Here is a 12945-nt window from a genome sequence, read left to right on the forward strand (position 1 = left end):
AAGACACCTGCCAACTCACCTGACCTCTCTATATTCTATGAATTGAAGCTGATAAATGTCATTTATCTGTCTATCCTTAGCTTCAATGCCACTGAAAGTACCACTGCATGACACTGACAGCACTACAAATTTAGTATTCCCCAGAATCTCTCATAAGCCCCAAGTATTTTCTCCATCAGCTCTACCCATTTAATTTGGTAAACAGTGACATTTCCCCTGCTTTACAATTGAAGCTAAAAATAACCCCTTTCATTTCATAACTTCCTGAACTTAATCAGAAATGTGTTTTATGCAACAGCACAAACACTGGAAACAAACTGGGGTTATGAATAGCTCTGAAGAACCAACAGGCGATCAAAGTAAATTAGGCATTGAAAGAACCATCTCTCCCTCTTCAGGAGAGGACTAGACTTGGAACAGATTGCAAAATACCACAAATTGGAAACCAATACATCCTCTTTAAACACACATTTCCAAGAAAACAATTAAAAACACTATAAGCTTTTTTCCCTCCTCATAGTTTATTGAATGAAATTAAACAAAACAAAACAGAGAGAAACACAAAAAAGAAGATCTCTTTTCCTCATGTCTCTTCTTGTAAGGCAGTCCTTAAGAATGAGCATCAAGGAGCTCCTCCAAGTACAAAGGCCAAGAGAGACCACAGTGCCACAATACCAGAGACTCTACAGGGCAAGAATAATAACATGCTGTTAGGCTACTTACATTTACATTTAGGGCTTAATTTTTTTCTTATTAAGTACAGAGATTCTTTTCCAAACTGTGTCAGGCCAGAAATTCACCCTTCATGAGCGCTGCTGTCACCACTTCATGACAGGGGAATCTGGAATTCTCTGCTACTACCAAGCTTTCAACTTTGCTGTAGAAATATACACATCCACCCCACACCTGAAGACTCTGCCTCTTGTCTCCTCAAGCTTATTAGAGCCAGCACTACAGATAACCCCTGGTCTGTTGTGGTAGCACATACACGGCTTTATGCTGTCTGTGAGATAACATTCCCTGGTTAATCAGGATGAAGATTAAAGTCCATCTGTGCAGGGCTGAAAGCTCACAAATAGCCCCCCAGCAGTCAACAAGGGAACCCGCATCTGCACCCCGCGCTCTCCTGAAGGGCTGGCAGAGGGCACAGCCCCAGAGGCGCAGGCAGGGAGCTGCTGTGCCAGGGCTTGGCATCCCTAGAGGAATGATCGCCTTTCCCCCGGCCCGTTCCAGCGATGTCGGTAACTCACTGCAGCAGGCAGTTGACGGGCGGGGAGTGCCTCCAGTGGCGGTAGATAGAAACCCGCAGGTGAGGGTGATGCCTGTAATCTCGCAGAACAAGCCTGACGCTGTAATGAAAGCAGACGTGATGAGCTGGGACGTGCAGGCTGCTCACAGCATCCCGCAGCTCGGGACTGCGACCTCTCTATCTAAGAGCCGTCACAGCAGAGGAAGGGTGGGATGAAGACTTGGATCAAAGAGGATCAAGGGACAGAAAATTCTTTCTGGTCACTTACTGCTTAAATTTACTGGACAGCAGAATGAACTGATTCTTTGAAAGCTGTCTGACATCGAAGCGACAAAGAGCTTTAAACTCTTGGTAAATCTGCCTTGCATTCAGCCCTGGCCAGTCTTGGACATGGACAACCAAGACAGGGGGATGTTGGCTGGGAGTGTCTTCCCCAGAAAAATTCTGGAAAATGTACAATACTGAGACATACCCGAGTTCAGAAATACTATAGAAGTACTACTAATATAAACAGAAAATATACAAAACATGACACATAAGGAAGAACGGTTGCATACCTGCCTTTGGTGTAAAATTATTTTTCTTTTGTCCCATGGTTTGTCTCTATACATGAGCCATAAAAGCAAACTGTCACAATTACCATGGAGAAACCTCCAGAGAAACAGCAAGCTCTCTTCCAGAGCAAGATTAGGGCAACAGAAATTGACTAAAGCCATCTTACAGGAAACCATATGAACACATTTCACAAGCAGAAATTCAACTCATTTGCCATTCTGAAAGGTCAGGCCTCTCATTTGTATGAAAACAACTCCTGCCAAGGTGGGCCCAGGCACTGGTGGACTTTCCTCCTCTTAACAAAGCCATGATCTAGGCTACTGACCTACGCACTCCGCAAACAGGTCACAGACTTGCAATTCATACTCACAATGCTTGAAACACCACCTCGGATGAAATTCACTTTGTTCAGATACTCAGCTAACACGGAGAGATACTGAGAGAAAGAAGGATCAGCCTCCACTGCACCGCTACATCAGAAAACAAAATGGGACAAGGTTTTGTTTCTCCAGCACTGCACTGCTTCACAGTGTCTCTGGAGAACAGAGCTCCTGAAAAAGCTCTTCAACTAGTGACAAAATAAGTATTTCAGATCTTGGTATCTTCTACAGAAGTCAAAAAGCTGCAAGCAAAGGGAAGGGATTTTAACAGTTGCCTCTTAGGGACTTAGCTGAAGGCCCTGTAACACAGAGATTTCAAAAATGGAAACAATGGAAAATTATTTGACCCTTATCCAAGTGAACTGAACTTGAGAGCATGTTCGGGGATAAAGGAGTCACAATGCCATTTCCCAACCTCTGAGCCTTGTGTGGCCCCTGATTTAACTTTTAAAATGTCAGCTTTGACATAAAGCTACTACTTTCAGATTTATAAAATAAAAATCTAATCATAACAGCAACATTTCCAGTAACACTTTCTCTTATCCAAAAGGAAGGCCAGCCTGCAAAGCAAAAAGTCAGCCAGAGCAAACAGATTACTGTTTTCCATAGGACCCCATCCACATCGTGCCATTTTCAGTAAATATTTAAAAATATCACTCACTCTGTGGATCTGCACAGTAGCAAATGAGCTGACTTCAGAAGAACTAGAAGGAGAAATAATGAAGTGGCATTAGAACACAGCTAAAAAACTTGACAAATGGAAGGCAAAACCTTGCTAAAGTGCAGCTGAGTTACCAAAAGCAACAGACTGTGTATAACAAATATTTCTTAGTCTCAAATACAGGCACAAAGCAGGAAAGGAACTGCCAAGTCCCAAGATAAACTCTGAAGGAGTGTTAAGAAGCACTTTACCTGAACCACAGAGAAATGCATCATAGCCTGCCTCGTGAGGGGAGTTCTTCTCAGCTGTAAGCGTCCAACAAAATCCTTTATCACACTGTGGAAAACTGCTCCACTGCAGAATCCTAACATTCCTAAGATCCACTGTTCTGTCTAGGGGTTTCTCCCTCCCACCCTCAGCTTCATTTCCTTCCTCACCTTGAAACCTTTACACCCAACAGAAAGTCTATGCTTCCACCAGGCATTTTCAAACAATACCACCAAAAAGGCAGCAGTTACACAAATGGCTGAAAAGCTCAGAAAGAGACATGAAAAATTTTAACTTTTGTGAAGATCTAAACCCAACTGTGTTGTCTACATTATTGATGGTTTGGGAACCATTTCAAAACAGGAGGTCCTGTGCTGCAGAACAGCATACTGCCAGCAGAGGCCAGGAAACACCTGCCTTGCAGCGGGTATCACGCCATGTACTGAACACAACCTCCTGCACAGGCAGCATCACTAACCCTGCACATGAGCCAATGAGCTCCTGCTATATTCTGAGACCTCCTGGCCATTAGCTCCCACTGTTTTCCATTCTGGAACCACTTTCTCCCACGTCCCGTCACTTTCAAGGGCTACTTACTCTTTGCAACACCAAGCTGGGGTCAGTTCAGCCCAACTTAGTGTAAATACCATTTGTGGCATGATGCAAACCTGCCCTGCATCACCAGTGGCAGCTACTAGGGACATGCAGAACAGATGACCTTGTGGGAGCCCAGGCTTTGGGCCTGGACAAAAATATGAACCAGCAGCTCTCTGCAGTTCAGCAGACCCACTGCTACTCACTCATGCTTTGCATGTGGATATCCATGGAGTAAAACAAAACCCTTTTAGCTATCTGACTTTGAAGATTTGTTTAAGAACATACCGTATCTTGAGCAGTCACTTGCAAGAGTTATCACTGGGCACGTTGGATCTTTGGGATTTAGGCTGCTGCTGAAGACAAGTGGATGTGTGAGATTTTTGTCCTTCCTCATTATGGTCAGAGATATAAAATTACGGTTCCTTCTAGGCAGCCTGTCTGCTCTAATTGCACACTAAAAATGTGAACAGAACTAAAAATAAATGGAAAACTCCAAGGAAAGGGCTTGAGTAGATGGTTCTATCTGAATGGGGAACTCTGGAAGACAGATTAATAAACCCATGAAATGACCGAAATAAAAGAAAGAATATGCAAGTATAAAAACTCATGAGAATCTGCAGCCTGACATTGCTAAAACAAGCAAAAAAACCCAGAATCCAAGTATGTTTTTATAACCACTAATTCTGCATCTCCTTCTTGGGAGTAGGGAGTGAGGGGAAAGAGGTGAAATTTTGCTTTACTTAGCAAAATTGACATCAAAACAATTTAACCACAAAAGAAGTGTAAAAAACCCAAACCCAACAGAAAACTACCACATCATGGCTAAGCTCATGAGATACGATACCTACTCATGTGCTCCACCTGACCATTGTATTTAGTTACTGCTTTGGGCTCAGTGCAGCTCTTTCTTGGGAGGTGGCATCTGAAATTAGGGTGTATTTTCACTGAGAACTGAAACATTTCGTAACAGAACTTAAATCTGTCTGCAAGCCAAACTTGTGATCAATGAAGTTATTGTGGTACAATATGAGAAGTGACTTAGAACAAACAATTTACTCCACAATTACTTTATAAGAAAGATGAAGAAATAATTTGCTCTTAAATCTAGAAAGACAAGAAACCATCTGAAAAACATTTGAGAGGAAAGTCTGGACAAATCACTTACTCTGAAATAGCATTTACAAGGATACAAATAGATTGATTGCTGAAGGCTTTATAGGCCACCACTTACCTGCACAAAACCCTATGCACCTCCAAAAGATTAGATGCTCGAGAAAATTGATGCTTCTATAAAAGAAGAATGTTTTAGAAAATCGACCAAGACAGACCTCATGGTAAGTGAGCTGATTTACTGGTACTGCTGATTCATAAAATGAGATCTAAAACCAGAAAGTCTCAGGGCAACACTGAGAACTGGTCCCAGTTCTGCAACAACTGGGCACTGGGGAAAAACATCCTCTCTTTTGGGTGAAAGACAAGCTTTAACTTCAAACAAAAGACCTTTGTATCTCACCTTCCAGATGGATTTTGTTACAGTCTTCGTGTCTATAAGGACAGGAAACAGGTTATGAATGTTCCTTTTAAACTCCTCATAGCTTTCTGAAAGCAAAACACATGTGGAGAAAGACATAGTGACCCTGAAGAAAAAACAATGGTATTTCAAATCAATACAAAAGAGAGGTGAAATCAGAGAAATGATGCGTTGCTCCAGCAGTGAGAGCTCCGAAGAGGCAACAAGCACTGCTGCTTGCTATGCACTGTGAGTGGCTGAGGTGTTGAGAGACCACTGTGCTTACTGTCCCATCCCCACTATAAAGCCAGCAGCCTGGGGATAGCAGCTATGTACAGCATTACCTGGAAGGGGCTTGTAGAACTTGTCGTGAAGATGCATAAGGTCCATAAGCATGTTGTGTCCCACCAGGGGCTACAGGAAGAATATAAACATAACAGTCCATTGTGACACATTTTTGAAGAGCACTCAGAGATAACCAACTCTCAGCATGCTCAACAGCTGTAATCCTTTCCTCCAGTGGACAGCATCCACACAGACTCACCCAACAGTCATTCACACCACAAGGCTCACAGGAGGACTACTGCTTTCAGAGATCAGACTTGTGGACTCTCTGAGGAGGGTATTTTTTCAGCAGCATCCTATTTGGACCAAAGGAGCTAGGCAGATTCTCAGTTCAGCTGAACACTGGAAAAATCTTCCAGCAATCAGATTTATACCCTCACTCACAAGGGCAGGAAGAGCCTTTGCCTGCACATCACCCACAGTCTTCTGAAGCTGAAATTAATTCAATAATCTGCATACAGAACATAAGGGTTTGTACACATAACCACACCAATGGTCCATATGACCCAATAAACTGGTCTGTCACATGCTGAAAAGCATTAACTTGCCCAAAAAGTAAGAATCTGCCCAGCTTTCTTAGATGGTGGCTCATGCTGTACAACACAGGAGGTGACTGTGTTGAAAATCCATGCGTCTTCCCAAGTGACCTAAGAAACATGCTGCAGAATGGGTCCTGGCTCTCTCTTCCCTGGCTGTTCTTGGTTTGCAGGAGTAACAGAAAAGTAACACAGGGAAATGTAGTCTTTGGATCTGTAATTCTGAGTATGCTTTGGGAGTGGGACCTGATCAGTAAGAAGATGTAATGTTTAACACTCATTTTTTCTAACCATGACTGCAATCTATCAATTCATCTGTTTCACTGACAACAGGACAATCACACTGAATAAGTTGAGTCATTTCATACAGATTACTACTTTAATCATCCCTCTACATTCAGTGACATTTTACCTTCTTGACTTTAACAAGTGTGTGGAAGAGGTTGGTGAAGCCCCGGGCAGACAGAAGAATGAGCTCCTTCTGGCAGCAGTCATAAGGAGAGTCCTCCAGAAGCTGACGATGCTGTGGACTTACTTTTTTCACCATTACCTGAAAAGAACAGTCACTGGATATCTCAGCCTCCCATGCTTGTTGTACATACGTTGTGCTTCCTGGGGTTCAGTAATGCTGAGGACAAGTTCAGCTTCTAGGCTATGAAGGATGGAGAACTAGTGCATCCCCTGGGACCTCAGGACTGTATCACTTCTCTTCCATATGGAGATCAGTACTCCAGTGACACGAGAGACCTACTCTGAGCATGTCATATTAATGCTCCTCTTGTTAAGAAGATAGTTCCTCCCACAATTTTTTTTGAGCACAAATAAACATAATTCAGTTGAGCTTGACACCAATGTGGTAAGTTCATGGCAACAAAACCGAACAGCAATCACACGCTTCAGGAGAGAAGGCTGGGTAAATCTATCACTCTGTTGACAAGGGTTATCAGACCAAAATAGTACTAATGCAAAAAAAGAAAAAAAAAAAAGAAAAAAAAAAAGTCTTCTGTAACCTACTTCTAAGCAACTGACTTTTATCTTATACCATGTTTTGAGAAGTCCACAGCCATAGGTTTAATTCAGAAAATATTGCACCAAAGTGCAAAATAGCAAAACACCAAGCCATATAACAGACAAGAGTAAAAGTCTTTGAAGCAACTACATGGCAAAAGTCAGCAAAGGAAAACCACAAAAAAAAGCTAAAACCTGTACATTCTTGTGGAAGTACTAGAGGAGATATCCAACAAAGTCTGGAGACACAGAGAGGGTCCCTCCAGAAATGCCCCAAGGAGAAACACTTCCAGCTCAAGCTATTTTGTGGCTGTAGGACAAACATAAACCAAAGTTAGTCTCCTGGATCCCTTTTCTTGGGTTCCCACAATCAGCACTTCCCTAAACATTCCTATGTCATTGTCTACTCCTCTTCCTGGACCCTATAATTAAAAGTACAAGCAACATTTCAGAGTCCCTGCAAAGATGCCAATCTTTTCTGTCTCGATAAGAACCCTCCTTCCAAATGGTCCACATTTCCATCTCACCTTCCCATCTCCAAGAGGCTGTGTCCAAACATTTTGGAGACCCTGTCTCAGAACCAGCTGAACTTCAAACATCTGATACCCTGAGGCAAAAATAAAAAAGCATGAGCAATAAAAACTTCAGAGTACAGACAAGCCTATTTAGGAAATCAAATTTTTCTAGACAGAAGCACTGACCCAATGTTTCATCCTCCCAGAAAATACTCCTGAATGTATGATCTTTGTACACTACCACACACAATGACAGCAAAAACCAAACAAAACCAAAAACAACCCCCCCAAAAAAGCAAAGCAAACAAACAAGGTCATAGTAAGAATTTCAGACAAATAAGCTTTTGTGACAACACAGCACAAGGAAAAGACTCATCAAAAAGAGGAGTGAGGAAGGGTGCTACTCTGAAAAAGACTTTCTGTGGTTTTGGAAGGTTTCAGAGCAACACATCCAGAAGCCAAGCACAGGTAAGAGGTACCAGTGCATCTCCCCTCAAAGCTGATAAGGAATAACACAGTCCTCTTCTGATGCAAAAAGCATGCAAAAAGACATTAATCAAGTCTTATTGCTTACTTAAATATTTGTCTTTCTTGTCACGGGTGCTCACCATTGCCAGACTCTATTAAAGTATCAGTATATAAATACAGAAAAGGTTAGGAAAGACAGAAATTATGTTATTCCCTGACCTAGAGGACTAATATTTGGTTTCTGTAAGCAAAACTGTACTCTGCTACAATTCCCTCTCCCTCAGCTCCTCCAAAACAGCACAGAAGTTCCTCAGCTTTGCTGCAGTGCTCCAAAAAGCTAACACATGTGGCCTGGTTACCTCCACTGGCATATACATGTATCTCCACAGGGGTCATCATTGCTCCAGAGGAGAAGGAACAAACTCTGAAAGGAGACCCACCTTTCCCTTCTCCGAGGGGAAAAAAAACCAAAACCAGATCAGCCAGGATTTAAAACAAGCAACTATAAATTCTCTAGTTGCTGCTCTGAAGAAGCACAAAATGGAAGTCAGTCACTACAAAGTATGATCCAAGCACCTAGACATCCTCTTCCACTACAGAAAGACCCACCATCCCAATGGAGGAGAAAAGCAAACTCGAGAGATGAATGCCTGACAGAAACGGAGCCATAGACAGAGGCCTTGTAAAGGCAAGATGGGCACAGATGCTTTCACCCTCAACAGAGTTTAAGTGGCAGCCCCAGAGGTTCAGCAGTGATGAAGCCACTCAGAGTCTGAAGTGCCTGAGGAAGGCACCGTGTTGCATACCACTCAGGTCCTGTAAAGTCATGGTCTCCTCTTCCTTTGCTGTAGCTATCCAACAGGTCACTTCATCTATTGCCTTCTTCAGCACATCCCTGTCCTGAGCACTAAAGCATGATCAGAGGGAAAAAGGCAGAGTGTGAAAAGCTGCTCTTTACAGACGGAGCCTTGTGCTTTCTTGTGGAAATGCATTCCCATTATTTGCCCAACTCTCCAGAGTGTATCCTGTGGTCTTAGTCTTCCTTCCTACAGACCACAGCATGCTGGAAGGGCTGGCAGCAAGGCATTCAAACCAATATGCTTTCATACTTCTACAAAAAGTGATCTGAGTAAAGGTGAGCTGTCAATACAGTCAGTACTGAGGACCCACCTCTCTGAATAACCTCACCTGCTGACTTTCCAGCTCCCCACTAAGAGATGCTGAATAAGCATCTTCTCTTGTGCCTCATTCATGTACGGGATTCCATCTTTGAGGAACTGCGGGGTGGAAAAAATGCCAGTTTGGTTACTATTCCCTGGACATTTTTGCAGCAAATTAGAGAACAGCAGGCTAGCCAGGTCCAAAATTGGCATATACTTGAAAGATGCTGCTGTTCCTCATTCTCATAATACCCTCTTCAAAAATACAAATTGTAGGTAATCCAAGATGCATTCTTACAAAAAATATTTGTTTATGTATAGAGGAAAGAAAAGGATTTTTATCAACTGCTGCTCTGCTTTTACCTTTTCTTTAATGACATCATAGAATGGTTTGTTGGAAGGGACCAAGACTATCTAGTTCCCACTCCCCTGCACGGGCAGGGACACATTCCACTAGATCAGGTTGTTCAAAGCCCCATCCAACCTGGCCTTGGACACTTCCGGGGATAGGGCTTCCACAACTTCCCTGGGCAACCTGCTTGTGTCTCACCATCCTCACACTGCATGATTTCTTTCTAATATCTAATCTAAATCTCCCCTTTCAGCTTGAAACCGTTCCCCCTCATTCTATCACTACAAGCCCTTATAAAAGTCCCTCCCCAGCTTTCCTGTAGGCCCCCTCCAGGTACTGGAAGGCCACTATAAGGTCTCCCCAGAGCCTTCTCCTCTCCAGGCTAAACAACCCAAACTCTCAGCCTGTCTTCATAGGAGACATGTCCCCCCATTCTGATAATCTTCATGGCCCTCCTCTGGACTCGCTCCAGGAGCTCCATGTCCTTCTTATGTTGGGGGCTCCAGAACTGGACACAGTATATGGGTCCAGGTGAGGTCTCACAAAAGCAGACTAGAGGGAGAGAATCACCTCTCTTGACCTGCTGGCCATGCTTCTTCTGGTGCAGCCCAGGATACAGTTGGCTTTCTGGACTGCAAGAGCACATTGTCAGCTCATGTTGAACTTTCCATCAACCAATACCCCAAAGTCCTCCTCCTCAGGGCTGCTCTCAACCCATTCTCCACCCAGCCTGTATTTGTGCTACTTCAAGTGTCAAGATATCAAAATGATTCCTGTCCAAAATTGCTAAACAGTGCTCTTATGTAATTATATAGCCTGAATGTCATGGAAGTGTGGCTATCTGTAAGATGCAGGCAAACTGAGAGTTCCACACCTTCATAGCTAGTAAAGATTCCCACAAGGGTCTGTTTAGTAACTCCTCAGCTCACCCGAGACAGGTTTTCTTTTTTTGAGGTGGGAAAATCTGTCAGGCTGACAAAGATGTGGTTATTGCCTCTATGGCAGTTGAGAAAAACCAGCACTCACTCTCCCTGTTGATAATGAACCACATGATACATTCATACTTTAACAAGATGCAATTTACCCCAGAAATGTAAGGGATATTAATCCGAATGTCTCATGTAATTGCTCAGACTTCCTCTGTTACAGATTTCTGGCAGAGACATTACATACCTTATTATAGTCAAAGCCATAATGAGACAGGAACTGAATGCTAGATACAGAAAGTGTGACTTCGACATCTGTAACTCCCAACGTGGAGGGAAAGAGAAAAAAGTTGTACGAATGCACCACATACCTACAATAAAATGAAAAATCTCTCTAGAAAATTAAAAGAAATAACCCCTCCTAGGGGAATTCTGCATAAAATCACAACTCCATTGTCTTCTTTGTAACAGAAAACTGTTTTTTGCTTACTTGTTTGGATTTTCATTTGAGAATATTGCCAGCCCTGCAAGAGAGAAACCTTGTTGAAAGGGCAACATTTAGCTGGATGTCTACCAATATTGGGAAAATTAGTTAAGTGCATGCTTCCTATTCACTAATGCCACAGTGTAAATCTTAACAGCAACTGCTAGGCTACTCCCCAGCTCCCTGAGACCTGATCAGGGACTAGCTTTTAGTGCTAAGTGAGAAAAGGAGTCAAGTCTGATTCAATAGCAAATAGGCTGAGCAATGGGTCAGGTGGATTGGTGAGGAAAATCTCCAGCTATGCATACCACAGGTCTGTGGGTCCAATTACGCTACAACAGCATTTTGAAAATGCTAGACACCAGAGGACTGAAACATGTTTTTTACTACTCAGGTTCCTTTTTTCTATTAACCTCAAAAAGCACATTAAGATCTTACATAGCCTAGCACTTTGAACAGTATTTTAAACAGTTTTGGTGCTTGTTTATTGACCTCTAACTGGTTCTTATCTCTCAGTAGCCCTCTACCGCCACAGGCCATTTCTTGTGTTGTTATTTTAGGAAGATCATAAATACTAGCCTTCATTTTCCTCTAACAGTGCCCACTCTCATACACTGTATCAAACGAAACAGCCTTGAATGTGAGCTGCTGTCACCTGCTTTTGCTTGCTTGTTTTACAAGCCCTGTGTTCTACGCGCAATCTTTAAGTATGAAAAACTTCAGCCTGGTAAAAAGAATTCATCCCACCTGACTTTATGTTATTAAACTTACTAAACAGTTGACAGTATTAAGTATCAGAGGGGAAAAAGAAAACTCTACCACAGCAGACAAATGTCTCTGTAACAAATGAATTAAGCCCAGAGCTACTTTCAGGGCCTACCAGCTTGCAAAAAGGCCTGTTCCCACTGAGACCTCGGGAGGTTCTTTTCTGTGTCAGAACAGGACTCACCGAGCTGAGTAACAGTGAAGCGCTGAACGCTCTCCCTGGCCTTCAGGTACCGCTCCGCAGGGGAGTCAAACAGGCTGGAACAAACCAGAATTGGGGGGAGTGGAAATGGGGTTTGCAACCAACAGGTTGTTCTCATACAGCTAGAGCAGCAAGTCTCCCTCCGTTTCAAGTCCAACAGCTTTACCTGGGCTCGTTATTTCGTGGGAAAGCTGAATATAAGCCAGTGAACTCCATATCTAGGGCTGTTGATGTAGAAAGAACACAAAGAAGTCTGAAGGTGAAGTATCACCAGCATGAGGACGAGGCTCTCTACAACACCTCCCTTCCCTGTAACCTGTCAAACCCCGGGGCAGCCAGCTCCAGAGGACAGGCCAGGGAAGCCCCTGCTCCCTCCTCCCTGTGGCAGCGTGAGGGACGGGCAGACACCACCGCACGCCCGGGGGGCCTGCCCCATCCCGGGAGCCCGGGCCCCCCCGAGCCCCGGCCCAGCCAGCCGAGCCAGCACCCAGCCTGGGGCTCTCCTGACAACCTCTGATGCCTGTTTCGAAACCCGCAGTCTCGGCGCTCCCTACTCCAGCACACGCCAGTACCGACTAAAATACCCCTGAACGCCGCCTTGCTGCGGCGTCGCCCCCAGCGGGCCGGGCGCTGCAGCCCCTCCGCGCCGGCCGGGCGGCAGGCGGGCCGGGGCCGCGGGCTGAGCCCCAGGCCCGCCCCGGCTCACCCAGGAAGGCAGCGCCGTGGATCAGGTCCCGCAGGCGCGGCAGCCCCTCCTCGAAGCGCCCCGCGACCACCTCCATGGCGGGAGCCGCGCCGCGCTGACCCGGCCCGGCGCGCCTGCGTGCCCGGGCCCCGCCCTGCCCCGCCCGGGCCCCGCCCTGCCCCCGCGCCGAGCTGCGGGACGCGGAGCCCCGGGGGCGCAGCGTGGCGGGCCGGGGGTGCGCGGGGAGCCCGGGGCAGGAGGCCGGGAGGGGCAGACCCAT

At 44.8% G+C, this 12945-nt stretch overlaps 1 protein-coding gene across 3 annotated transcripts; it reads right to left on the minus strand.

The window, feature by feature from the left end:
- Nucleotides 1-502: 502 nt before the first annotated feature.
- On the minus strand, nt 503-12788 carry PNLDC1 (PARN like ribonuclease domain containing exonuclease 1). 3 transcript variants are annotated; one of them, XM_051614909.1, is made up of 19 exons: nt 12687-12788; nt 12147-12204; nt 11963-12036; nt 11020-11053; nt 10777-10900; nt 9280-9368; nt 8898-8998; nt 7636-7715; nt 6513-6650; nt 5564-5633; nt 5223-5308; nt 4941-4996; nt 3995-4059; nt 3097-3150; nt 2846-2888; nt 2175-2274; nt 1518-1693; nt 1251-1349; nt 503-683 (listed from the first exon to the last, which is right to left on the minus strand). In XM_051614909.1, exons 1-19 carry the CDS (start codon nt 12760-12762, stop codon nt 623-625), a joined length of 1584 nt encoding a protein of 527 aa, XP_051470869.1. In that variant the 5' UTR covers nt 12763-12788; the 3' UTR covers nt 503-622. The 3 variants fall into 3 exon arrangements, with proteins under 3 accessions (XP_051470869.1, XP_051470868.1, XP_051470870.1); XM_051614908.1 differs by having other exon boundaries at nt 3995-4062; XM_051614910.1 differs by lacking the exon at nt 3097-3150 and having other exon boundaries at nt 3995-4062.
- Between the last annotated feature and the right edge of the window lie 157 nt (nt 12789-12945).

This window comes from Apus apus, chromosome 3 (genome assembly GCF_020740795.1).
Source record: "Apus apus isolate bApuApu2 chromosome 3, bApuApu2.pri.cur, whole genome shotgun sequence".
Taxonomy (NCBI): domain Eukaryota; kingdom Metazoa; phylum Chordata; class Aves; order Apodiformes; family Apodidae; genus Apus; species Apus apus.

What these genes read in the sequence shown, in the direction of transcription:
- PNLDC1 (XM_051614908.1), bottom strand. Translation starts at nt 12,762, where the DNA reads ATGGAGGTGGTCGCGGGGCGCTTCGAGGAGGGGCTGCCGCGCCTGCGG. An exon ending in CCACGGCGCTGCCTTCCTGG is followed by an intron (nt 12,205 to 12,686) that starts GTGAGCCGGGGC and finishes CTACATCAACAG; the next exon opens with CCCTAGATATGGAGTTCACT. An exon ending in CCCGTCAACTGCCTGCTGCA is followed by an intron (nt 684 to 1,250) that starts GTGAGTTACCGA and finishes CTTGCCCTGTAG; the next exon opens with AGTCTCTGGTATTGTGGCAC.